The sequence below is a fragment of the Silurus aristotelis genome (genome assembly GCF_946808225.1).
Source record: "Silurus aristotelis genome assembly, chromosome: 9".
NCBI lineage: Eukaryota > Metazoa > Chordata > Actinopteri > Siluriformes > Siluridae > Silurus > Silurus aristotelis.
Genome location: NC_139582.1, coordinates 23,761,004 through 23,788,712, shown reverse-complemented (window position 1 = coordinate 23,788,712; position 27,709 = coordinate 23,761,004). Strand labels below are relative to the sequence as shown.

At 41.8% G+C, this 27,709-nt stretch overlaps 1 protein-coding gene across 1 annotated transcript; it reads right to left on the bottom strand.

Annotated features, from left to right (window-relative positions):
• LOC310731565 (uncharacterized protein) lies at window positions 1-27,709 on the bottom strand (the record flags this gene model as incomplete). Its single annotated transcript, XM_083551223.1, has 3 exons — window positions 27,530-27,709; window positions 681-1,347; window positions 1-65 (listed from the first exon to the last, which is right to left on the bottom strand). Exons 1-3 carry the CDS (start codon window positions 27,704-27,706, stop codon window positions 1-3), a joined length of 909 nt encoding a protein of 302 aa, XP_083407349.1. The 5' UTR covers window positions 27,707-27,709.

Sequence of the window (27,709 nt, the reverse complement as noted above, 5' to 3'; positions counted from 1 at the left end):
TTAGGGCCCTGGGGGTCTGTACACGGTGACCAGAGCAAGTTTTATATGCATGTCTGAAAGTACAACTTTAAGAATGAGCACTTCAAATGATTTAAAACTGAATCCTAATCTCTGACTGACATAAGAGAGGCATTGTAAATAGTAGCTAAACTTTCCCCACGACCAGTCTGACGGGGCTCATGCTTATAAATATATCCTGATGCTGTAGACTCGTTTACACCCATCTCATTTACAATCAGTGCTTTGGGTGCAAGTGATCTAATGTTTAAAAGACCAAACTTTAGAACGTTTTGGTGTTTGCTTATCTGGATAACTGCAATAAGATTATTTCTGGATCTTGTGTATTTAATTCTTGGTTTTACTACACGAGGAATAGATACGGTTTCTATAAACTGGGCTGTGTGTGAACTTGTAACTATTAGGTTTGTTGTATAAATGTTCTCATAGTCGTAAATTTCCTGATGTCTTACCAGTTAGATGGTGTAAAGCAGGGGTCTCCAATCTTTTCCAGAAAGGGCCAGTGTGGGTGCAGGTTTTTATTCCAACCAAGTAAGTCCACACCAAATTCTACCTGTTCAAATCTAATGATCTTCATTTTCAATGACTATCAGGTGTGACCATTGATTGGTTGGAATGAAAACCTGCACCCACACTGGCCCTTTCTGGAAAAGATTGGAGACCCCTGGTGTAAAGTATCCTAGAGATGTTATCTGATAGCACTACTGCTCCAACTCTGCTGGGGTGCAGGCCATCAGGGCGAAAGAACCTCGGACGCTCCCAGAAACAGTTCCAGTTATTAATAAAGAGAAGTTTGTGCTCTCGACACCATTCATTTAGTGCAAAGAGTCTACTAAACTTCTCAGCCCCTCGCTGGTAAGTGGGAAGAGGTCCTGACACTATGATCCTCGTTGTGGGTGATGTGCTGCGTTCCGTCTCGACCAGGATCCTGAAATCCCTCTTTAAGATCTCCGTTTGCCTCAGCCGGGTGTCGTTCCTTCCAGCGTGAAGAACAACCGCTGCGAAGTTCTCGTTTAGGATCGCGGGTACCTGCGCAGCGACATCGAGAACACGAGCACCAGGAAAACAGCGAGTGTGCACCTTACCTTTGTCTCCGGTAGCGCGGACATGCCGGACGATGGAATCTCCAAGAATCACAGTATGGCGTTCTGTCTTGCAGAGAGGGGCGAAGCGGTACTCGGTCGAGATCTCAAAGGCCAGTGGTGGTGGCGGGGGAGACATCCTCGACCGGGGCTTGGCTCGTGTCTTCCGCTGCTGCAGCATCCAGGGTCCGTGGTGCACCGGTGCCGGAGTAAACGATACCTGGGCCGCGTTGTAGGTGCGCTGGGCCTGGGCAGAGAAACACGTGGAGTTGAGGTCTGGAAGCGTTAGATTCAACCCGGGAATTTACCTGGGACGAGTAAGCGTCCGCCCGGGATGTTTCCAGCGCCACTTTCCGCTCTCGCAGCTGGGCATGCTTTGCCTGTTTCTCCAAAGCCTCCATCTCCAACTCCACCGTTTGCAACTCGAATGAGTCCTCACCTGTGCTCAAAGGCAGACACACAGCCGGCATAGTGCTTATAATAGCAGATAGAGTTAAGATACAGAGATGTGATAAAGTGAGAGGGAATGAATATAGTCAACACTAGTGATAGTCGAGTTAACTAACTAAAGGCACAAGTCAGGAAGACAAAAACAATTTAGGATTATTAAAAGAGGAAAAAAGGAGAGATAAATAGTAAAGTTTGTTTAAAAACACAGTCAAATACAGGAAGCTACGTCACAGGAAGCCTGCAAGCAGAGAGTCTCCTTTCCACGTCATGACCTGCCCCCATCCTGCTGCCACCTAAAAATATAAATAACTAACAACAATCTGCACTTACTTTATCTTTAATAAGAATTAACAGTAAATACATTTACAAATAAATACATAAATAAAATATAAAAATAAATCATAATAAATTGGCAATTCACACAACAAACAAATTAAATAAATTTTTCACTACACACACACACACACACACACACACACACACACACACACACACACACACACACTTACATTTAAATCGCTATCTCCCTAATCACACTTAATTCCAGGATTAATTACAGGTTGGGTGACCTCTAACCTCTCGTGTGGTGCTGATGTTCCTCCTCAGAAGTCCGTCTGCTGCCTGAAGTTTTAGCTCCACCCTCTTCAGGTCATCAGACTTCATCAGGGCTGTCAATTAAACACAACCTATGTTTATCTACACTTATGATACCAGGACGAGAAAAAACCCCTCTGAAGATGTTCTTCTTAATGACTGAAATCTGTATCAGAGCTCTTTTATAGAAATATATAAATGACTGTATATTGCTGCTGCCATTAGGACAATATTTCACATCACATGAATCTGCTGCACTTGTGAGTGGATTTGATTCAGACTTTTCTGATAAGCGTCTCTAATAGATCAGTGTAATTATTATAATATTAACGCTTAGTGGCGTCTCACCGTCCAGACAGTCTCTGACTCTCTACAATTATCTCATACATACAACTGAGCATATCATTTAAACTCACAACTAGAGGTCGACTGATACAGGATGACCAAAATATGTTGCTGATTTCTTTTGTCCGATATGTTTGGCCAATTATCATCCCCCCTTCATCTCATAAAATCTAACAGTTAATTCATAAGAAATGATACAGAAAATTGCTTCAATGATATATTTATTTAATAAACACAAGCCTCTCCAATCAGTGTGCTTGTTAACAGGTTTTGGTCTCCGTGACTACCTGTAACCTAAACTACAGCTGGTTGAAGACTCTTTAACAATGCAGTGAAAAAAAAGTTACTGATTTTCTCCCCAATTGTTTTTTCATTCTCTCTCCAAAAGTAGCATCATATTTAACCAATGCAATCTAAAAGGCTAAAATAAGAATGAAGGATAAGAACTTAAAGCTGGTGGTCGTCCAATGTCGAGTGGTTTTTGATCGTTGGTCGGCTTTGGGTTTTTTGCTGTGTTATAAAATAAAATTAAAATCTGTGTGACATGAACTGACTCATATTTCTTGTCCACTTAAATCCCACCCTCCCTCCATCCTCTAAGCCGACTCCAACAGTTCAACGCACTCCCTCCATCCTGCACAGGGCCGGCCCTGGTCAATTTTCTGCCCTGGGCAAGATTTTACTTGGTGCCACTTCCCTCACAGCCCATTCACCAATAATCATTGTGTTCAAACATTCCTTATTTTAAATTGTTTCCAGTGAAACTATAAAATATAGGTGCTGTCTGGATCACATTATAAATTAAACACAAACAGTAAGAATAATTACATCTGGTCTTCCTGCACATAAATGTCTTTATTTAAACACTTCTTCATCATACAGTACTGTTTATTCTTCCACTTCATTTTAAAAAGTGTTCGATGTCCAGTAGATGGCAGTAATGTTCTACTAAACTTTAGCTCCTTCTAGCGGTATCACGAAGAAATACACTGTACTACACTTTTAAAATGTATTTTACATAATTTTGCTTTATTTTTAAATAAACCAAGATATAAACAAACATTACCAAATTAACCACTTCGAATTACAAATACCACAAATAGCCAAATTTTACACAACTATATAGTCTAATATTGTTAAAACGTATCATGTGACTCAAAAAATGAGATGTTACAAAATCTCGGATCTCTGGAAACCCAGACATTATTACACTATTTAAAACTTTCAGAATGGACTTTAAAAACTGGACCAATATAAAGTTTGTTCACAAACTTTTACTAAACTGAGTTAATTTATATGATCATCGCCATTCATTACATTACCTCTGTCTTTGTCCCGCTTTTCTTCATCTACACTTCTTCTTTTTTATTTACTTTTTATTGTTTTCCAGCACAGTAATGTGATGAATGTAAATACTGTTATGTTTGCATCATTATGCTATAAAACACATATTATACCATTAAGTTTGGAGCATGCGCAGAAAGAACCGGAGACACGACTGCACAGCGTTTTTTACTCGTTTACTCTGCACACTGCAAACACACCCACATGCAGCACGAGAGTGCCCTCTAATGGCTATCAGATATTATAAAATTAATGCAAATGTTACCAATGTCACTATGACCATTGTTAATTTAGGGGCTTCAGGAAAGTCTGCAAAGGAAACAAAACTATACCACAGACTTAAAATACACTGTATAGAAGGATATTTAAAACCAAGAACAAGACACATTTTGCTATTTTAGTATCATTGTCTGAATCATTTTTAGCAGATATGTAATGAAATGTCAATATAATCTCACGTTCTTTAAGAAGTCTGTAGGCGAGGGCATGAGCTTTATAAGAGTCTCCTCACTGTTCACATAAGGCTACATAACCCCTACAGAGAGACTGCAAAAGTTTATGTCTCATAGACTCTTTCTCTGCCTCGATCTTGTCCAAAATCACAGACAGAAACGTCTCTGATAAGGACTAAATAAGACGAAAGAAAAGGATCATCCAATATCCAACTAAATCACACGTGTTCAAATCATGTATATAAAACAAACATTAAGGAGTTAAGATTTGACTGGGGACCAGGTTTAGGAAAACTATTAGACTTTGTTTAAACCAAAACCTGAAGTAAACGTTTTTACACCACAAACCATATCTACTGTTCATTTTAAGAACATCAGGGCACTGAATTAACTTTTACAAATGAGAACAGAAGATAATAACTGACCTTTTTTACACAAAACACAGATGTGACCGATATTTCCTCATCTGTCAGACCATCTGTCCCTTTAAGTAGTGCAGAAACCCAGTTAGAAGATAATAAATCATAACTGGCATCATAAAGAGTTTCCAATGCACAAGCAATGAGGGATTGTGTTTTGATGTGTTTGTGCTGTGCAGCATCGATTCGAGGCCTTTTAGCAGTCGTGGGTTGTGACATGTCTGATGCAGTTCTTCATGGGTCCTGCATATAAAATAAATAAATAAATAATAGAACAAAGCTGCATGTTTTATTTCTGCATAATGAATACAGTCTACAATCTGATAATTTCTGTACATGTTAAAGGTGTGTTGTGTAAAATAATTTACTAAATGAAATGAAAGGTGCTCAGATCACACTAATGATATTATATGTTTATTTGATAAAACCGTATCATGCAGTAATAATGTGCTTGTATCGCCTTACACACTGAAGACATAAACATCAACACTATAGATACTTTTAAGTGCCAGAAGCTGGTTTTCAACACTTTCATTCCTGTGAAAAAGAAAAAAAATTTTGGTTATGAATAACAATATTTTTTACCGTGTTTCTATATAAATTATGTGCTTGAATAAAGTACTGGGTTAAAGGTCACATGTATCATGTATGTATATTTAACATTTTATAAAGATATCATTAACATGTAGAATTCTACAAACATTTATCTGACAATATTTCTGGTCCTTTTCTCCCTCACAGATGTAAAATAGATTTAGATTTTCCATCCACATGCAGATCACCAGGTCGCTGTCGTCATTCCGCACAAGAATATTTTCCGCATCCGTGCTTCATGTAATCTTTAATAAAACAACTTTTTTTTACTGTCCACTTTTTCTTTTCTTTTTTATTTCTTGTAAACAAAGCTCAGTTATCACAAGCTGGAAAGAGCTGCATTCCACTTCCTGCCAGGTGTCACAGTGCACGTCACGTGCTCTTTCACCACTAAGAGCTTCTAAAGATGAATACAACTAAGAACTCGCCCACATGGGGAATAAAAACCTCCCATGTATCGTTAAAATCCTGCACTCACTGGCTACATTTTCTATGGAACATGTTGTTTCCAAACTGCTACTGGCTGAAAATAAAAGATTGGAAATGAAAGGTGGTGCAAAGCAAAACGTCACCACAAACATCTGCAGAGTTCAGTTGTATCACTGATAAGATTCTACCTGTCTTTGCCTTTTTTTAGTGGTTACTCTCATTTGTTTTTTAACACTATATTATTCCAGCCATATTTATTTTTTACCACAAGATGTCGCTCTTTATGAGAAAGTTACTCTAAAACAGATACAAACAAAAGACCAAAAATGCTCTACGGTATGTTGTTCAGTGGAACCTTATCTTTCCAAATAAACAGGAATTTGCAGCAATTGTGCATTTGGATGCGTTTGTGACTCGTTATTACAATTATAGTGTAAGTACTGGGGTTTTTTTGCATGTTGTTTGTGTGTATTGTTAACACAAATTTAGGAAATACATTCGTTATAAGCGTTCTATTGAAAAACAATGTTCTAAAATCGATGCTTGAGGCTTAGACCTTTAGAATGATATATAATTTATTATGATAACTTATACCCCTTTTCATTTAATCTATTGTTAACTTACACCAGCAAACAGTGGTCACTTCAGGTGGCTGCTTTTGAACTGTAGGCTCCGCCTCCTCTGGTCAGGCTCTTGCTCTTCATTGGTCCTTTTTTCCCCATTCCTCCATTACAGTTACCAGGTGACTCCACCTACATATAGTAGAGAGCTGAAGACAGAGCCAACACAAGGAGGGGGAGTAGAAGAAAACAGCACAGACACAAAACAGTTCCTACACTGTAAAAATTTTTTGAAAAGAAGTTGAGTTAATTTACAAAATTTAGTAAATTTGCTGCAAAGCAATTTTGAGTTTACTCAACTTCTGTGGGTAAAGTTATGCTAAATCATTGTAGAAAGTGGATTGAAACTGCTAGTATAAGTTAGGTTTACCTTCCTCAGTAGGTACATCTAACTAGTCATCATGAGTTCGTTTGAAGATAGAAAGGGGGATTGATTGAACTTTAAGAAACGAGTAGAAGGAACTACAGACCTGAAGTTCAGTAAACTCAAAAAAGCTTTGCAGCAAATTAACTTTTTTAAGTTGGTTCAATAATTTTCTTCTTTTAATTTACAGCTTTAAATCTTTTATTCAAACTTCCACAAATTCCTGTATGGCCTTTACATTAAAAATCAAACACAGAGATTGCAAACCATACTTCTTCTTCTTCTTTTGGCTGCTCCCATTAGGGGTCGCCACAGCGGATCATCCGTCTCCATACCACCCTGTCCTTTACATCTGCCTCTTTCACACCAACTACCTGCATGTTTTCCCTTACCACATCCATAAACCTTCTCCTTGGCCTTCCTCTTTTCCTCCTACCTGGTGGCTCCATCTTCAGCATTTTTCTACCAATATAATTTATGTCCCTTCTCTGCACATGTCCAAACCATCTCAATCTCGCCCCCCTCACCTTGTCACCAAAACATCCTACATGTGCTGTCCCTCTAATAAACTAATTTCTAATCTTGTCTATCCTCGTCACTCCCAACGAAAACCTTAACATTTTCAGCTCTGCTACCTCCAGCTCCACCTCCTGTCTTTTACTCAATGCCACGGTATCTAATCCATACAACATCGCAGGTCTCACCACAGTCCTATAAACTTTCCCTTTCATTCTTGCAGATACCCTACTATCACAAATCACTCCTGTCACTCTTTTCCACCCACTCCACCCTGCCTGCACTCTTTTTTTAACTTCTCTAACACACTCTCCATTACTTTGCACTGTTGACCCCAGGTACCTGAACTCCTCCACACACATGTACTCTGTCTTACTCCTACTGACTTTCATTCCCCTTCTCTCAAGCGCATATCTCCACCTCTCCAGGCTCTTCTCAACCTGCTCTCTACTCTCACCACAAATCACAATATCATCTGCAAACATCATGGTCCAGGGAGACTCCTGTCTGACCTCGTCCGTCAACCTGTCCATCACCACTGCAAACAGGAAAGGGCTCAGGGCCGATCCTTGATGCAGTTCAACCTTCACCCTGAACCAGTCTGTCGTACCTACTGCACACTTCACTGCCGTCACACTGTCCTCATACATGTCCTGCACCACCCTCACATACTTCTCTGACACACCTGACTTCCTCATACAATACCACAACTCCTCTCTCGGCACCCTGTCGTACGCTTTCTCTAAATCCACAAATACACAATGCAGCTCCTTCTGTCCTTCTCTATACTTCTCCATCAACATCCTCAAAGCAAATAAGGCATCTGTGGTGCCTTCCTCGGCATAAAACCATACTGTTGCTCACAGATGGTCACCTCTTCTCTCAGCCTGGCTTCCACTACTCTTTCCCATAACTTCATGGTGTGACTGATCAACTTAATTCCCCTGTAGTTACTGCAGGTCTGCACATCTCCCTTATGCTTAAAGATCGGTACCAGCACACTCCTTCTCCATTCCTCAGGCATCCTCTCCCCTTCCAGAATCCTGTTAAACAATCTGGTTAAAAACTCCACTGCCATCTATCCTAAACATCTCCACGCTTCTACCGGTATGTCATCTGGTCCAACCGACTTTCCATTCTTCATCCTCTTAATCGCTGCTCTCACTTCCTCCTTACTAATCCTATCTACATCCTGCTTCACCAACTCCACATCCTCCAATCTTCTCTCTCTCTGATTTTCCTCATTCATCAGCTGCTCAAAATACTCCCTCCATCTTCTTAACACACTCTCCTCATTAGTCAACACATTTCCCTCTCCATCCTTTATTGCTCTAACTTGCAGTACATCCTTCCCAGCTCGGTCCCTCTGCCTGGCCAATCGGTATAAATCCTTTTCTCCTTCCTTAGTGTCCAACCTCTTATACAGCTCCTCATATGCCTTTTCCTTGGCTTTCGCCACATCCCTTTTTACCTGCTGCCGCATCTCCTTGTACTCCTGCCTATTTTTCTCATCACTCTGTCGATCCCACTTCTGTTTTGCCAACCTCTTTCCCCTAATGCTCTCCTGCACTTCCTCATTCCACCACCACGTCTCTTTGTCTTGCTTTCTATTTCCAGATGTCACACCAAGTACTTTTCTAGCTGCCTCCCTCATCACTCCTGCAGTAGTTGCCCAATCATCCGGCACCTCTTCACCACCACCAAGCCCCTGTCTGACCTCTTCCCTGAACCTCACACTACACTCTTCCTCCTTCAGTTTCCACCATCTTATTCTTCTTTCAATCCTTACTTTCCTCCTCTTCTTCTTCGCCTCCAAAACCATCCTACAGACCACCATCCGATGCTGTCTAGCTACACTGTCCCCCGCCAACACCTTACAGTCTACAATCTCCTTCAGGTTGCATCTCCTACACAGAACATAATCCACCTGTGTGCACCTTCCTCCACTCTTATACGTCACCCTATGATCCTCCTTCTTCTTAAAATACGTGTTCACCACTGCCATTTCCATCCTTTTAGCAAAATCTACCACCATCTGCCCTTCCTCATTCCTCTCCTTAAAACCATACCTACCCATCACCTCCTCATCACCTCTGTTCCCTTCACCTACATGCCCAATAAAGTCTGCCCCAATCACCAATCGTTCTTTTCTAGGTACACCATCTACCACTTCATCTAATTCACTCCAGAATCTTTCATTCTCCTCCATCTCACAGCCAACTTGTGGAGCATAGGCACTGATGACATTTAACATCATCCCTTCAACCTCCACCTTCACGATCATCACCCTATCAGAAACTTTCTTCACCTCCACTACACTCTTACTGTACTCTTCCTTCAGAATCACCCCTACACCATTTCTCTTTCCATCCACACCATGATAAAACAGTTTAAACCCACCTCCAATGTTCCTGGCCTTACTCCCTTTCCACTTGGTCTCCTGAACACACAGCATATCTACCTTTCTCCTCTCCATCATATCAGCTACCTCTCTCCCTTTACCCGTCATAGTACCAACATTTAAAGTACCAACCCGAACCTCTACTCTCCTACACTGCTCCTTTTCCTGCCGTCTCTGTAGACGTCTTCCTCCTCTCCTTCTCCTCCTTCAGCCAACAGTAGCCCATTTTCCACCGGTACCCTGTCGGCTAACGATACCTGTGGCGGTCGTCGTTAACCCGGGCCTCGACCGATCCGGTATAAAATTCTCATTTGTGATCCGCATATTTGATTTGGCACATGTTTTATGCTGGATGCCCTTCCTAACGCAACCCTCCCCATTTACCCGGGCTTGGGACCGGCACTAAGAGTGCACTGGCTTGTGCCCCCCTAATGGCTGGGTTAGATTGCAAACCATACAAACACAATAAACAAGACACATTTTCTTTAGAGAAAAATATTTATTTTACAATTTTGCCAAGCGACACATTTCCTGTCAACATAAACTGCAAATAGTGGACTCGGTAATAGTGTTTCAATATATCAAATTATAATATCAAAATAAAATAAATAATTCGAAATGAAATATATATAAAATTAAAATAAAATAAAAGACAAAAAAGGCAATCTTGTAATTACTTTAAAATGCTGGAGTAAAACAACACAAATGCTTTTAAACTGTTGGAAAAATACAAAAAATGCTTTGAAAATGCAAGAGTACAAAAAAAAATTTTCTTAAAGTGCCAGAACAACAATCTTAATGCTGCAGCAATAAACAAGCAGAGTTTCAACACATGCGCAAGAGTAATCAAGTATTACAGCTGTTAAAAACAAAACTTAACAGTCATAAAACCTTACACTAAAACTCAAAACTGACTTTGGCCTATGTTGCACTGTTATACAGCTACTAACCAAACAGGAAAAAATCAGGACTTGCACTTTTTCAGCCATATGAACTGCAGCTACTTTATTTTTGAAGGACTGGACTCTTGCAGAACACTGGGGGTCAAGGCCAATAAACACTTTCTGAATAGTTTTAAAAGTGTATTTTAGTTCTTTAGGATTGCAAAGGATTTTGATGGCATGAATCAAGTAAAATAGAAGAGCAACAGCTGTAGGGAAGTCTTGCACATTATTCAGCACAACTTGCTCTTCTAAAAACACAGACAGGCACCTTACATTTAGATTTGAATGGATAGTGGCAACATCATCTTCAACGACAGTTAAGACCCCCTTCTTCATCCCTTCTGTGTGAGTGTCTTCTGGGTCTGTGTCCTGCAGTAAAAAGCAGCATAAAGACAGAATTATAACCCATAATTTATTGAGTTCTGCTGGACCACAGAGATATTTTTATATTGTTTGAGATAGGTCACCAAAAAATCACACATGCCGCAATTTTTCATTGTGTTTGCTTGGATATACACCATGTTGCCAAAAGTATTGGGACACCCCCTTCTAATGAACAGGTATCACTACTTTAGTAATTTCCATGAGTACAAATCTTAATGTTCAAGCATATAATTATATTTGATGGAATTGTGTGCTTCTAATGTTATAGCAAGAGTTTGGACAGGACCCATTTCTATTCTAAAATAGCAATGCTGCTGTGTATGGAAAGGTTCAAAAAAGAAATGACTGATTCAGTCAGTGTGGAAGAACTTGACTGGTCTGCAGAAAGCAAAGGCTTAATCCCAGATGAACATCTCTGGTGGGACTTTAAATGCAGACCCTGAGCCAAAAACATCACCAAACACCAATGACTTGTACTTACACTATATGGACAAAAGTATTGGGACACATCCTTCTTTAGAACAGAAAAACGACACTTCCAAAACTGTGGCAACAAAGATGAAAATATAATTAATGTATTTACAAATTGTATTTCCATCTCTGTTGCAACAGTTTTGGAACCGCTAAATTGACAACCCATATGTACAGGTAAAATAACTTTTATTTGAAACACAAAAACTTCAACAAAATATAGCACAGATTAGTATAAGCATATTATTAAATATCACAAAACACATCTGCACACGTGTTCTGTGATTTTAAATAATTAAAAAGTTGCACAAACATCTGTACAATACAAAAACACACTATGATAAAACCCAGTGCATCATATATATATGAGCTCATCACCGGCTTACTGAGGCAGCACACCTGGGTCTCATTAACCGCCTGCCTACTTAAACCCTTCACTCACAGCTCACAAGCGTCCGTTATTGTTACCTGTTGGACTCAATGAGTGTGTTCTCTATGTGTTTATTTTCCATTAAACACCGTTGTTTTTCATTTGGCTCTCGCTTCGTTTGCTCGCTTCTGACAGAATAACGGACCAAAACCGAAAGCACGAGGAAAGGATTCGCCGTGAAAAGGAATACAAGGCGCTTACTTCGCAATGGATCACCAGCCCAGCACGGCTTCCGATCCAGTACAGGATCTGATCGCCGCGCTCCGTGCGGCTTTCCCCTCTACGGCGGCACCGCAAGGTCCTCAGGCTTATGCCGGCAGTCCCGTGGCGCTTACGGAGAAGTTTTCCAGGGAAGCTTCAAAATGCCGCGGCTTCTTGCTTCAGATGAACTTATACATCGAGATGCAACCCCAAAGATTTCGCACTGAGCGGTCAAAGATCGCGTTGTTCATCTCCCTCCTCTCCGGGAGAGCTCTAGCGTGGGCGCAGGCACTATGGGAAGCGCTATGGCGCTAAAGGGACGCCCTTTGGGTAGGGGATGGGTGAAGTACTGCACGCAGGCGGCCACCCGTCTCCCCCCTCACTGACCTTGGGACTGTAGCATCAACCTGCTCCCCGACGCTAAGCTACCAAAGGGTCGGGTCTACCCGCTGTCCGCACCAGAACGGCGAGCTATGGAGGAGTACATACAACAGGCCCTCCGCCAGGGGTTCATTAAGCACTTGTCCTCCCCAGCGGCGTCTAGCTTTTTCTTCATGGGCAAGAAGGACGGAGGGCTGCGCCCCTGCATCGACTACCGCCAGTTGAACTCGCAGATCACTCCACTTCCATACCCTCTCCCGCTCGTGCCCGCCGCTCTGGAGGACCTGAGGGAAGCCCGAGTGTTCAGCAAACCCGACCTCCGGAGCGCGTACAATCTGGTGCGCATCCGGAGGGGAGACGAGTGGAAGACCGCATTCATCATGCCCTCTGGGCACTACGAGTACCGGGTGATGCCGTACGGCCTCTCCATCTCACCCGCCGTCTTCCAGTGGTTCATGAATGAGGTACTCCGGCCCTACCTCCAGAAATTTGTGAAAATTGGAGATCCGCAATGCTGCCCACCGCGAAACCACCCCGGCAGGGTGCCCTGAGGGACTTACCTATGTCCATACCTCCTGCAGGCCCAGACTCATCTGGTCGGTCCACGAAGGGCCTGGCTCCGGCCATCCGGGAGAGAAGCGAACAGTGCAGATGGTCAGGGCTCAATACTGGTGGCCAGAGATGACAGAGGAGATCAAGAGGTTCGTACAGGGATGTTCCACCTGTGCGATGTCGAAGGTACCCCGTCATCTGCCCATAGGCAAGTTGATGCCACTCCCTGTCCCTCAGCGTCCCTGGTCTCACCTGGGGATCGACTTCGTGACGGATCTGCCCCGGTCTGAGGGTCACACCTGTGTCTTGGTGGTGGTGGATCGCTTCTCGAAGGCCTGCCGGTTCATCCCCCTGAAGGGCTTGCCCACTGCCCTCGAGACAGCTGAGGCCCTATTTCACCACGTCTCCCGGAACTTCGGACTTCCGGAAGAGATCGTCTCGGACAGGGGACCTCAGTTCACGTCCCGAGTCTGGAAGGCCTTCTTCAGGTTCCTGGGAGTCTCGGTGCACCTAACCTCGGGGTATCACCCGCAGTCCAACGGCCAAGCGGAACGGAAGATTCAGGAGCTCAGCCTCTACCTAAGAACCTTCTGTAGCCAGGACCAAGAGGAGTGGTGTAGGTTCCTGCCGTGGGCGGAATACGCCCAAAACTCGCTCCTTCAGGACTCCACCGGTCTCACTCCTTTTCAAGGCGTTCTAGGTTTCCAGCCACCCATGTTCCCCTGGTCGGACGAGCCGTGTGATGTGCCTGCCGTGGACTTCTGGTTTCGAGAGAGCAGCCGGGTTTGGGAGTCCGCACACACCCAGCTGTGCCGAGCCATCCGCAACACCCGCCGGCACGCGGATGCCCGGCGGCTCGACACCCCGCCTTTCCGTCCCGGGGACCAGGTGTGGTTGTCCACCCGGGACCTGCGGTTGAAACTGCCCTGCCGTAAGCTGAACCCCCGGTTCGTGGGGCCCTTCAAGGTCTTGGAACGGGTCAACGACGTGACCTATCAGCTGGACCTGCCGCCGAGGTACCGCATACACCCCACATTTCATGTGTCGCTACTGAAGCCCTGTGTCTCTCCTGTCTCTCGCCCTTCAGGTGGCCCCCCCGCGCCCGTTCAGCCTGAGGTCGTGGACCAGCCCGGGGTCGACGTGGTGAGAGAGGTGCTGGATTCCAGACGGCGTGGGGGTCGCCTCGAGTACCTGGTGGACTGGGAGGGGTTCGGTCCGGAGGAGCCGCCCGGCGCCTCGGCCGAGGGGTCGTCCTCGTCGCCGGGTTAGGACGTCCGGTGCCGTCCCTGGGGGAGGGGGTGGTGTCAGGGAGCTCCCTGCTTCCTCGCCTGTGCGCACCCCGCCCGTCCGGAGCTCATCACCGGCTTACTGAGGCGGCACACCTGGGTCTCATTAACCGCCTGCCTACTTAAACCCTTCACTCACAGCTCACAAGCATCCGTTATTGTTACCGTTGGACTCAATGAGTGTGTTCTCTACGTGTTTATTTTCCATTAAACACTGTTGTTTTTCATTTGGCTCTCGCTTCGTTTGCTCGCTCCTGACAGCTCAACAGCTGAAGGAGTTTTTGTCCTGTCTATACAATGCTACCAGAACACCTTTTACAAAAAATAACTAAGGCATTTCCAAACAAACATTATTTTGCAGAAAACACACTGATCAAAATTAGAGAACAACAATGACTGTAGCATGGAAAAAAGATTACAACAATATTTTTCGAAGGTTACAACAGGCAGCAATTAGTAGGAAGTGTACAGGACAGCACTAGTCTCTCACACTGCTCTGGTGTGATTTTGGTCCACTCTTCGTCCAGACTCCTCCACAGTTCGCTGAAAACTGAATAGTGGGTCTCTTGGCCATAACTTTGTCGCCAAGGATTTTCCAGAGGTTCTCTATTGGTTGAGATCAGGACCCTGGGCAGGCCATGTCATTATTTCAATGTTTTCAGTTTCAAGGAACTGCTTTACCCGTTTTGCTGTGTGACATGGAGCGTTGTCCTGCATGAACACTGCGGGCTGATTGGGTGATGAACGCAGGGAATGAACCATATGTTGTTGAAGAAGGTTCTGATAAACATTTGCATTCACTCTGCCATGTAGCTGTATAAGAGGCCAAACTCCTGCTGCAGAAAACATGCCCCAAACCATGACACTTCCTCCTCCATTTTTTTACTGACTTCTTTACTTGCTTTAGGTTCAATCTTTCTCCAGTTTGTCGCCAAACATAATGTTTCCCATCGGACCCAAATAAATTAAACTTACTTTTATCACTGAAGTGAACTTTGGACCAGTTCTCCTCTGTCCACACAACATGCTCCTCAGCAAAGCTTAGTCTAACCTTTTGATTCTTTCTGCTAATGAGAGGTTTGGTCACTGCAGATTGGGCTTTCAGTCCTAATGCTCTTAAACGTCGAGACACTGAATGACGAGACAGATCCTTACCCTGCTCGACCCTTAAACGATTGCCCATTGAGATCCTCCGCAGTATCCTGTCCTCTCTTGTAGTTGTCTTCCGTGGATGACCAGCCTTCTTGGCGGACTTGAATGAGTTTGTGATGTTGTAAAGATTCAATATTCTTGAAATCACAGATTTGGAACGACCAACTTGTCTTGCTATGGCTAATAGGGTCATCCCTTTGGCCTTCAACTGGACAACCTGCTGCCGCAGGCTTTCACTCACTTTAGAACGGCCCACCATCTTGCAGAGTCAGTGAAACTGGAAGTTAGGCTGCCAGTTAAATGGGGGTTGACAGATAATCAAGGGAATTAGCACCAGGTACCAGATTAACACCAATAACTGGGAGGTATCTGAAAGTGTTCTCTAATTTTGATCAGTGTGTTTTCTGTTTTTTTTTAATGCCTTAGTTAATTTGTGGAAAAGGTGTTCTGGTAGCATGGTATAGACAGGACAAAAACTCCTTTAACTATTGAGCAGTAAAGATGACATTATTTCAGAATTGTTCAACTGTTTATAAATTGTTCTCTTATTTTGACCGCCAATGTACATATTTTCCTTCAATAAGTCTGGAAATGCAGCCATTACGCTCTCACACATTCGTTACTCTCTTTATGTCCTTGTTTTCAGTCCTAACTATAATGATGTTCATAACAAAACTGGCATGAAGAAATGTGTTCACGCTTTATTTACTTTCCTGTGATGTAGCTTCCTGTGTTTGACTTGTTTGCCGCAAGTTCCGTGTTTGTATTTCTGTTGGCATTTTCAAACTAAACTTTACTATTTATATATCTCTTTTTCCTCTTTAAATCAACCTGAATTGTTTTTTGTCTTCCTGACTTGTGCGTGTAGCTCGTTAACTCGACTACCACTAGTGTTGACTACATTCATTGCCTCATATTTTTTCTTAAATCTGGTCGCGATTATAAGCACTATGTCGGTTGTGTGTCTGCCTTTGAGCACAGGTGAGGACTCCTTTGAGTTGCAAATGGTGGAGTTGGAGCTGAAGGCTTTGGAGAAACAGATTTGCGATCTACCTGTTTATTTATTTCCAGGTTTGAGTAACAATTTGTCAGTAATATATAAACCTCACTCATGTTTGCAACCTGCATGGTTCCACTGGAAGGATCTTCTGTGTGTAAAGCAGATGTGACGACCACTACCCTATGGATCCACACGATCATCTGCACAGCATAAATGAGCAGAAATAATGATTCAGGCAATATGTTTTCCAGATTGCAACTATACAGTTTTGGGAAACTTGTTCCCAATGTACCCTCAGCTTTCTGTTCTCAGTTGAGAGGAATACAAGTGCTTTTTAAATACTGTATGAGTGTGTGATCTGGAGTCTGTGTGGAGGCACTCAATTTGTTCCAGCTCTTTTTTAAAGTCGTGTTACATCCTCGATGACTTCAAACTTTACTCTTTACACTATTAAAACAATTCTAATCATCTTGTACGAATTGTATGAATGAAGAATATTAATACATTTTTATTCACTCTATGGTGCTCGCTGGTCAGGGATAAAAACACACAGCACACATTATGACGCGTCTACTGCAAAAAATATCCATTGAAATAAGGAAATAAAAGCATGATTTAAGAAGAAACTCTACAGACTAGAAACAAGTCAAATAATTTGCCAGTGCAGTAAAATAATTACACTTGGTAAGATTTCTTGAAATAAGAAGTGATTAAAGCGATGCTGCAGCACTCGTGTGTCTGTTTTCTGAGGCAGCTTCTGCACCTGACGCACAGCATGAGGACTCGACTTCTTTGATGGACCCTTGTGAGGTCTGTTCTAAGTGGAACCCGTCTTGGAAAACCTCTGTATGACCCGGACCACTGTACTGTAACTCGGTTTTAGGATGTTACTGATCTTCTTATCGCCTCGGCATCATGGTGGAGTCTCCTGTCATCAGAGAGTCTTTACCATGAGGTGCCGTGTAGAACATCCAGTGGTCAGTATGAGAGAATTGAATTGAAGTAACCGCACAGAAAGAGTAAATGTGTAAATCTGTATATAATAATAATAAAATTAATCATTTAAAAATAAAAAAATGTTTAAATGTAGACCTTTAGGTACTTAAGCACCCCAGTGCTTCTGTATATATATATACAGTGAGGAAAATAAGTATTTAAACACCCTGCTATTTTGCAAGTTCTCCCACTTAGAAATCATGGAAGGGTCTGAAATTGTCATCGTAGGTGCATGTCCACTGTGAGAGACATAATCTAAAAACAAATTACAATGTATGATTTTTTTAACTATTTATTTGTATGATACAGCTGCAAATAAGTATTTGAACACCTGAGAAAGTCAATGTTAATATTTGGTACAGTAGCCTTTGTTTGCAATTACAGAGGTCAAACGTTTCCTGTAGTTTTTCACCAGGTTTGCACACACTGCAGGAGGGATTTTGGCCCACTCCTCCACACAGATCTTCTCTAGATCAGTCAGGTTTCTGGCCTGTCGCTGAGAAACACGGAGTTTGAGCTCCCTCCAAAGACTCTCTATTGGGTTTAGGTCTGGAGACTGGCTTGGCCACGTCAGAACCTTGATATGCTTCTTACAAAGCCACTCCTTGGTTATCCTGGCTGTGTGCTTCGGGTCATTGTCATGTTGGAAGACCCAGCCTCAACCCATCTTCAATGCTCTAACTGAGGGAAGGAGGTTGTTCCCCAAAATCCAGCAAAACATGGCCCCGGTCATCCTCTCCTTAATACAGTGCAGTCACCCTGTCCCATGTGCAGAAAAACACCCCCAAAGCATGATGCTACCAACCCCATGCTTCACAGTAGGGATGGTGTTCTTGGGATGGTACTCATCATTCTTCTTCCTCCAAACATGTTTAGTGGAATTATGACCCAAAAGTTCTATTTTGGTCTCATCTGACCACATGACTTTCTCCCATGACTCCTCTGGATCATCCAAATAGTAATTGGCAAACTTAAGACGTGCCTGGACATGCGCTGATTTAAGCAGGGGAACCTTCCGTGTCATGCATGATTTCAAACCATGACGTCTTAGTGTATTACCAACAGTAACCTTGGAAATGGTGGTCCCAGCTCTTTTCAGGTCATTGACCAGCTCCTCCCGTGTAGTTCTGGGCTGATTTCTCACCTTCCTTAGGATCATTGAGACCCTACGAGGTGAGATCTTGCATGGAGCCCCAGTCCGAGGGAGAGTAACAGTCATGTTTAGCTTCTTCCATTTTCTAATGATTGCTCCAACAGTGGACCTTTTTTCACCAAGCTGCTTGGCAATTTCCCAGTAGCCCTTTCCAGCCTTGTGGAGGTGTACAATTTTGTCTCTAGTGTCTTTGGACAGCTCTTTGTTCTTGGCCATGTTAGTAGTTGGATTCTTACTGATTGCATGGGGTGGACAGGTGTCTTTATGCAGCTAACGACCTCAAACAGGTGCATTTAATTTAGGATAATAAATGTAGTGGAGGTGGACATTTTAAAGGCAGACTAACAGGTCTTTGAGGGTCAGAATTCTAGCTGATAGACAGTTGTTCAAATACTTATTTGCAGCTGTATCATGCAAATAAATAGTTTAAAAATCATATATTGTGATTTCTTTTTTTTTTTTAGATTATGTCTCTCACAGTGGACATGCACCTACGATGACAAGTTCGGACCCCTCCAGGATTTCTAAGTGGGAGAACTTGCAAAATAGCAGGGTGTTCAAATACTTATTTTCCTCACTGTATACTGTTCATCACAGTTCATGCTTCATTTTATAGTGTTCATTTTATAAAAGCAGTTTGTGATTTTATATATATATATATTTTATATATATATATATATATATATATATATATATATATATATATATATATATATATATATGTATAAAATATATATATATAAAAAATCACAAACTGCTTTTATAAAATGAACACTATAAAATGAAGCATGAACTGTCTGAACCAGATTTATTCTAGTTTTAAACATATTGATAGTCATTTTTTTTTGTTGTTGTTGTATTTTGATGTTCTCAATTTCATTTCAGTAAATTATGACTTTTTGTTGGTATTTAATTTTAGTGTCGGTTTAGTTTTTAATCTATTAAACAGTAAATATAAGATTTATAAATGTGTATTTAAAGTTAATTAAAATTAAAATATTTAGGCTGTAATACTGCACTGCATTTAACTAATAATATTATTATTCTTGTTATATATTGTTATAATTTTAAATCTACTGATAGTTTTTATTTTGATTCTTTATATTTTAAAGTTTTATTCCAGATTAGTTTCAGTTAATAACTTTTTTTTATTGTATTTAATTTTAGTCTACCAAGCTACAAAAATCACTCAGTGTTGAATTGAGGTTTTTGGACATTTATTCCAGCTCATAAATCCTATAAAACATGCAGCATTAAACATGAACTTCCAGCAGATGAACATCTCATAATACTATCTGGAAGTGAGAAATGTACAGGTTGTTTTTACTCCATGGAACACATGGAGAAAGTAGTGAAAAACTTGGATGAATTTTCTCTTTTAATGATAGAGAAGATAACAGAAGAGAAAGAAGAGAAAGCCATTCTGCTACAGACGGTGCAAAAGCTGGAGTCTACTTTGACTTCTGAGCGAAAGCAGCAGGAACAGGACATAACTGAGAGAAGCCAGAGCTGGACAAGAGAACAAAAACAACTGGAAGAACGGGTTGCTCAGCTTGAGGTCACTTTGGATCAGACCACCAAGAAGCTCCAGTCTTCCCTGGAAATCCATGAGGAACTGGAGAAAACTGTAGAATGTGAGAGAGAGAGCTGGACAAGAGAACAAAAGAAAGTGGAGGAACATGTTGCTCAGCTTGAGGTCACTTTGAAACAGACGACCAAGGAGCTCCAGTCTTCCCTGGATATCCATGAGGAACTGGAGAATACTGTAGAATGTGAGAGAGATAGCTGGACGAGAAAGAAAAAGAAAGTGGAGAAACATCTTGCTCAGCTTTGAGGTCAATTTGGAACAGACCACCATGGAGCTCCAGGATACTCAGAATCACTGTGAGAAAGTAAAAAATAGTGCAGAGCAGGAGAGAGATCATTTAATCAGAGAGAAAGAGCGACTGGATTAACGTGTTGCTCAGTTTGAGCCCATGTTGGATTTTAAAGAAAAACAAGAGGACAAAATAGAGAAAACTAAACTTGACATAGAGGAGAGGAACAACTTACAGCTTCAAACCAACAGGGGGCTCCAGGATACCCAGAATCTCTGTGAGGAAGAAAAGAAGACTTTTGAAAATAAAACAGATCGTTATATGAGTCCGAGAGCGATGGGAGGAAATTGTTGCTCAGCTGAGACAAGAAATCATTCAAAAGAAAATGAGAAATAGAAAAAAAAGAAGAAGACAAGAGAAACAGAGAGTCTGAACATGCCCTTTTACTCTTTCTGTTTCTCTTATGGGTATTTATGGTAGTTTTACACTTATAGTCAATAGTATAATGCTGAGTGTAAAGCTATTGTATCTTGTAGATCGTCTCGTCTTTTGATCATTTTTTATTTCTGTCTTGTCAAATATACTGATTTTAATCTTTTACTACAGCGAGACACAATAAACACTATTAAATAAATAAAGATTTTGAATTTCAATCATGACTCATGTCTCTTCATCACAGAGAGCATTCAATGATGGTATTTTTTTTTTTAATTTTCTTGAAATCCACTTTAGTAAAGTCAGTGATGCTTGATGTTCCTTAAAGAAAAAGAATTTGACAGAAACTGAAGTTGAGGTATTTTCTTGCAGCTTTAGTGCTTTGTTCATTTCAAGCTCTGAAAGCAATATAGCTGACAGTTAATGTGGGGCAGAACCTGATTCACTTAAACATCTGTACTTCATAATTAATCGCATGGATTGGCACAAGAAAGTGGATGATCTTTCAGCAGTCATTCTGACAGGGTTAACAATGGATTCATCTCACAACACCTGAACACTACTGCTGGATGGAGCAGCGGGTGTGTGCACGAGCAGCGGTTGGTGAATGGAGGGTGGAGCCGGGGGGAAACGAGCGGTGAGAAGCAGATCTGTGGCTGATGGGACTAATCAGTGTGCTCTGTTTTAGTGACTGGTAATGAGGAGAGAAAGGAGAAAGACACGAGCAGAGCTGAGCATGTGTGTGTGTGTGTGGGTGACAGTAGTCCACTGAAAAGCACAGTTTAATACTGTATGCTCATGTGTGTATCAGTGTTCTGATTTAATTAAATGCAACGTTGGTGTAGGTCACAAGAGTGTGTGTGTGTGTGTGTGTGTGTGTGTGTGTGTGTGTGTGTGTGTGTGTGTGTGTGTGTGTGTGTGTGTGTGTATTGGTTCCCCACTGCAAAGTGCAAGTTAAATGCAGTGATGTAAAGTGTTTGAGTAAATGTACTTTGTTACTGTACTTGAGTAACTATAAGTGACTTCCTGTCTGATGAACTGTTCTGTATTGGTCCTGTTTACTTCAATAGTAAGGAATGTAGACCTGAGATCCTGATTATTGGTCTTTCATTACCAATGACGCAGTGGTTTTTAACCTTTTTTAAATCATGACTCATTGTTTACATGAAGAAAACCCATGCATGTAGGGGTACGGCCTCAGAAGCCCTGCAGTAAGTGTGCTGTGTGCATGTGACTGATGAATGTGCAGGTAGAAATTAAACTGAAACTCCATTCAATCTGGTTGATTTTTTATAGTTATTTTTTTTTAACTACATTTAAGTTCCCTGTTATAGGATAACTTGCAATTTTGTAAATTCCAACTGTATTTCCATTAATTCCTGTTAATACCTAAATATTCCTGATAATTCATATGGGAAGCTTCCAGTCTTGAAAATTCCTGCAACCACATTCCTAGGAAATACATGAGCTGTTCCTTGGTCTTGGGCACAGGGATATTTTGTCTGCCTTTTTTTTTTCTTTTAAGTTTTACATTGTTCTGATATCAGATGCCCCAAGAAATTGCAGTTTAGACACAGAAGCTTTGTGTATGTGAGGATCCTCTATAATTATTCGGAGAAAGAGTCTGGTGTCATTATGCCATGGCTTGGGAAGTCGGGATGTTGTTGTGAATTGATTTAATGTCATACAGTGTGTCTGTGTTCTACATTACAGTGGGGTCTAAGGTTCGGTTCCCAGCGTGTTGGGAACCCTGGATATTTTTTTATCCAGTGCCCAAAATCTTTCCACTGATCTCTCACACATTTAGAAAGTGATCTATGCAGAGCTGAACTTCTCACCATGAATGGTGAACAACCTTATGCATGTTTGCGAGTTTTACTTAGAATCTACTTCTCTCTTCATTCCAACCTTATTTATGTCGTCAGTCTAATTAAAGAGCAAACAGGGTGTAAGTGATTCTTCACTGCAAGAAAGAAAAGAAGTTTGCAAATGCTGTTAAATCGGTGGGGCAACCATCCAGGTCTGGCTTTGTTTTAACACACTAGAAATAGTGAGTTCTGTCCCGTCTCTACCTGTGTTTTTCTTGTTCTGACTTCTGCTTCAAATTCCTACATGTTCTATGAAAACCAATTTACAGTCCTTTTCTTATTCTACTTTGTCTTCTATTTGTTTCAGTGTTTCTTTGACATACAATACAATACAATACAATACAATACAATACAATACAATACAGGTGTGAACCTACCTGTCATGATGAGTGTATTTGTAAATTATCCGCTAGGTGGCAGTAATGGCACACTTACCGGTAAGCTGTAGAAGAACTCATGTAGAAGTGATGTTACAGTGTTGTTGCATGTGCAGACCTGTGATGGAGTAAAAGAGATGTTCCTCACTAAGAGCCCCCAAACTGATTATGATGATGGTGACAGCATGGCCAAGTGTTTTGTCCCATGACGGCACTTTGAGGAAGGAGCCTCTTGTGTTTGACTTGTTTGCCGCGAGTTCCGTGTTTGTATTTCTCTCTGCATTTTCAAACAAACTTTACTATTAATCTATCCTTTTTTTCCTCTTTTAATAATCCTACATTTTTTTTTGTTTTCCTGACTTGTGCCTGTAGTTAGTTAACCTGACTATCACTAGTGTTGACTTTATTCATTCCCTCTCACTTTATCACATATCTGTATCTTAACTCTATCTGCTATTCAAGTCAAGTCAAGTCAAGTTTATTTGTATAGCGCTTTTCACAACAGACATTGTCTCAAAGCAGCTTTACAGAAAACAACAGTGAAGGTGAATGGTGTGCGTTTGTCCCTGATGAGCAAGCCGTGGCGACAGTGGCAAGGAAAAAATTAGCGTAGCTGCTGTTCATGATATTAACAGCACAAGTTGATAATGTGCATGTAATCATATATTCTGGAGCACAAGGTTGTGATGTGATGTGTGTGATGTGTGTTATGTGTAGGCTTTGCTAAAAAGATATGTTTTTAATCTACACTTAAACTGGGAGAGTGTATCTGAACCCCGAACACTGTCAGGAAGACTTTTCCAGAGTTTAGGAGCTAAATGTGAAAATGCTCTACCGCCTTTAGTGGACTTTGCTATTCTAGGAACTACTAGAAGCCCAGAGTTTTGAGATCTCAGGGAGCGTGACGGATTGTAGCGTGTTAAAAGACTGGATAGATACATGGGAGCCAAACCATTTAGTGCTTTATAAGTGAGTAGCAGTAGTTTGTAGTCTATTCGAAACTTAATAGGAAGCCAATGTAGGGACGATAAGATTGGGGTTATATGATCGTATTTTCTTGACCTAGTAAGAACTCTTGCTGCGGCATTCTGAACTAACTGAAGCTTGTTTATTAATGATGCAGGACATCCACCTAGTAATGCATTACAGTAGTCTATTCTAGAGGTCATAAACGCATGGACGAGCTTCTCTGCATCAGATATAGATAACATATTTCTTAGCTTAGAAATATTTCTAAGGTGAAAGAAGGCTGTTTTTGTAACTTGATTGATGTGATTTTTAAAAGATAAGTTGCTGTCTAAAATAACTCCCAGGTCTTTTACCGTTGAACTAGTAGTTACAGAACAACCGTCTAAGTGCAGGCTGAGATGCTGGAGCTTCTGTGTACTATTTTTTGGGCCGATGAGCAAAATCTCTGTTTTATCAGAATTTAATAGCAGAAAGTTTTGGGTCATCCAATCTCTTATTTCTTCAACACACTCAGTTATGCGAGCTAGTTGAGCTGTATCGCCTGGTTTGGATGAAATATACAGCTGGGTATCATCAGCATAACAATGGAAGCTAATTCCATGCCTTCTAATAATATTTCCTAATGGAAGCATGTATATTGTAAAAAGCAGGGGTCCTAGAACTGACCCTTGTGGCACGCCATAATGTACTAGCATTATCCTGGATAGCTCTCCATTTAAATCTACGAAATGGTAACGATTGGACAGGTAGGATTTAAACCAGCTTAATGCCTGTCCCTGAATACCGATGTAATTCTGTAAGCGATCGAGGAGAAGATCATGATCTATAGTGTCGAACGCAGCACTAAGATCTAGTAAAACTAATAGGGAGATGTAGCCTTGGTCTGAAGCTAAAAACAGGTCATTAGTGATTTTAACTAGAGCAGTTTCTGTGCTATGATGGGGCCTAAAACCTGACTGAAACTCTTCAAAGATATTGTTCTCCTGCAAGTGGTTACATAACTGGGCAGCGACAATCTTTTCTAAAATCTTAGACATAAATGGGAGATTTGAAATTGGTCTGTAATTCGATAGCGTGTTTGGATCCAGATTAGGTTTTTTAATGAGGGGCTTAATAACTGCTAACTTGAGGGATTTAGGGACATGACCTAACGATAGTGAGGAGTTAATAATATTGAGAAGAGGCTCACCAGCTGTATATAACACTTCCTTCAGTAGTTTAGTGGGAATTGGATCTAACTGACATGTTGTTGATTTAGCTTTCATAATAGCATCATACAGCTCTTCCTGTCCTATACATGTAAAACAGTGTAGTTGTGGGGTTGTAAGTACGATTGTGTCGGGAGATGCTGTCAGAGGTTGAACTGCCACAATTGTTTTTCTAATGTTATCTATTTTTTCAGTGAAGAAATTCATAAAGTCTTCACTACTAAACTGTGATGGAACACATTTTTCAGATCCCTGATTTGTTGTTAATTTAGCGACTGTACTGAAAAGGAACCTGGGATTGTTTTTGTTATTTTCTATGAGTTTGCTCAGGTGTTTAGCTCTAGCAGCTTTTAGCGCCTGTCTGTAGCTAAGCATACTGTCTTTATACGCAATTCTAAATACCTCCAATTTAGTTTTCCTCCATTTTCTCTCCAGATTACGTGTTGTTCTCTTTAGGGCATGCGTATGACTATTATACCAAGGTGCAGGTGCTTGTTCTCGAACCTTTTTTAACCGGATGGGGGCAACAGTGTCTAAAGTGCTAGTGAGGATAAGGTCTATGTTGTTCGCCATCTCATCAAGATGATCAGCAGTTATGGGTTTAATGTGAAACTGAGATAAATCAGGCAGGTTATTTATGAATCTGTCCTTAGTGGTTGGAATAATAGTCCTACCAAGTCGATACCGTGGTGAAACACGGTTAATCTGCTCTACCGGTAGTGTGTACAGTAGGAGATAATGGTCTGTGATGTCATCACTCTGGGGTAAAATATCTATATCAGTGACGTCTGCTCCGTAGGATATTATTAAGTCTAGTGTGTGGTTAAAACGGTGGGTTGGTCTGGTGACGTTTTGTTTAACTCCAAAAGAGTTTAGTAAATCGACAAATGATAATCCTAGGGCATCGTTTGCATCATCTACATGAATATTAAAATCTCCTACAAGCAGCACTTTATCAAAACTGATCAAGAGGTCTGAGAGAAAACAAGCAAACTCATAAAGAAAATCAGCGTAGGGCCCTGGGGGTCTGTACACGGTGACCAGAGCAAGTTTTCTATGCATGTCTGAAAGTGCAATTTTAAGAACGAGCACTTCAAATGATTTAAAGCTGAATCCTAATCTCTGACTAACATTAAGAGAAGCACTATAAATGGTTCCTACACCCCCCCCACGACCAGTCTGACGGGGCTCATGCTTATAAACATATCCTGACGGTGTAGACTCGTTTAGACCCATATAATCACCTGGTTTAATCCAGGTCTCCGTGAGACAGAGTGCATCGAGATTATTATCTGTGATCATCTCATTTACAATCAGTGCTTTGGGTGCAAGTGATCTAATGTTTAAAAAACCGAACTTTAGAACTTGTTTGTTTATCTGGCATTTTTCAGTTTTAACTGCAATAAGATTATTTCTGGATCTTGTGTATGTAATTCTTGGTTTTACTACACGAGGAATAGATACGGTTTCTATAAACTGGGCTGTGTGTGAACTTGTAACTATTTGGTCTGTAGTATGCGTGTTCTTATAGTTGAAGATTTCTTGATGTCTTACCAGTCAGATGGTGTGAAGTATCCTAGAGATGTTATCTGATAGCACTGCTGCTCCAACTCTGCTGGGGTGCAGGCCATCAGGGCGGAAGAACCTAGGACGCTCCCAGAAACAGTTCCAGTTATTAACAAAGAGAAGTTTATGTTCTCGACACCATGACTGTAACCATTCATTTAGAGCTAAAAGTCTACTAAACTTCTCAGCCCCTTGCTGGTAAGTGGGAAGAGGTCCTGACACAATGATCCTCGTTGTGGGTGATGTGCTGCGTACCGTCTCCACCAGGATCCTGAAGTCCCTCTTTAAGATCTTTGTTTGCCGCAGCCTGGTGTCGTTTGATCCGGCATGGAGAACAACCGCTCCGAAGTTCTCGTTCAGGATCGCGGGTACCTGCGCAGCGACATCCAGAACACGAGCACCAGGAAAACAGCGAGTGTGCACCTTACCTTTAGCTCGGGTAGCGCGGACATGCCGGACGATGGAATCTCCGAGAATAACAGTGTCGCGTTCCGTCTCACGGAGGGGGACGAAGCGGTTCTCGGTCGAGATCTCGAAGGCCGGTGGTGGAGGTGGAGACGTCCTCGATCGGGGCTTGGCTTGTCTCTTCCGCCGCGGCCGCATCCAGGGTCCATGTTGCACCGGTGCCGGAGTTGTAGGTGCGCTGGGCCTGGGCATAGAAGCACGCAGAGTTGATGTGCTGGGAGCGTTAGGTTCAACCCGGGAGTTTACCTGGGATGAGTGCGCGTCCGCCCGGGATGTTTCCAGCGCCGCTTTCCGCTCTCGCAGCCGGGCATGCTTTACATGCAGCTCGCGAATCTGTTTCTCCAATGCCTCCATCTCCAACGCCACCGTTTGCAACTCGAACGAGTCCTCACCTGTGCTCGAATGCAGACAAACAACCGGCATAGT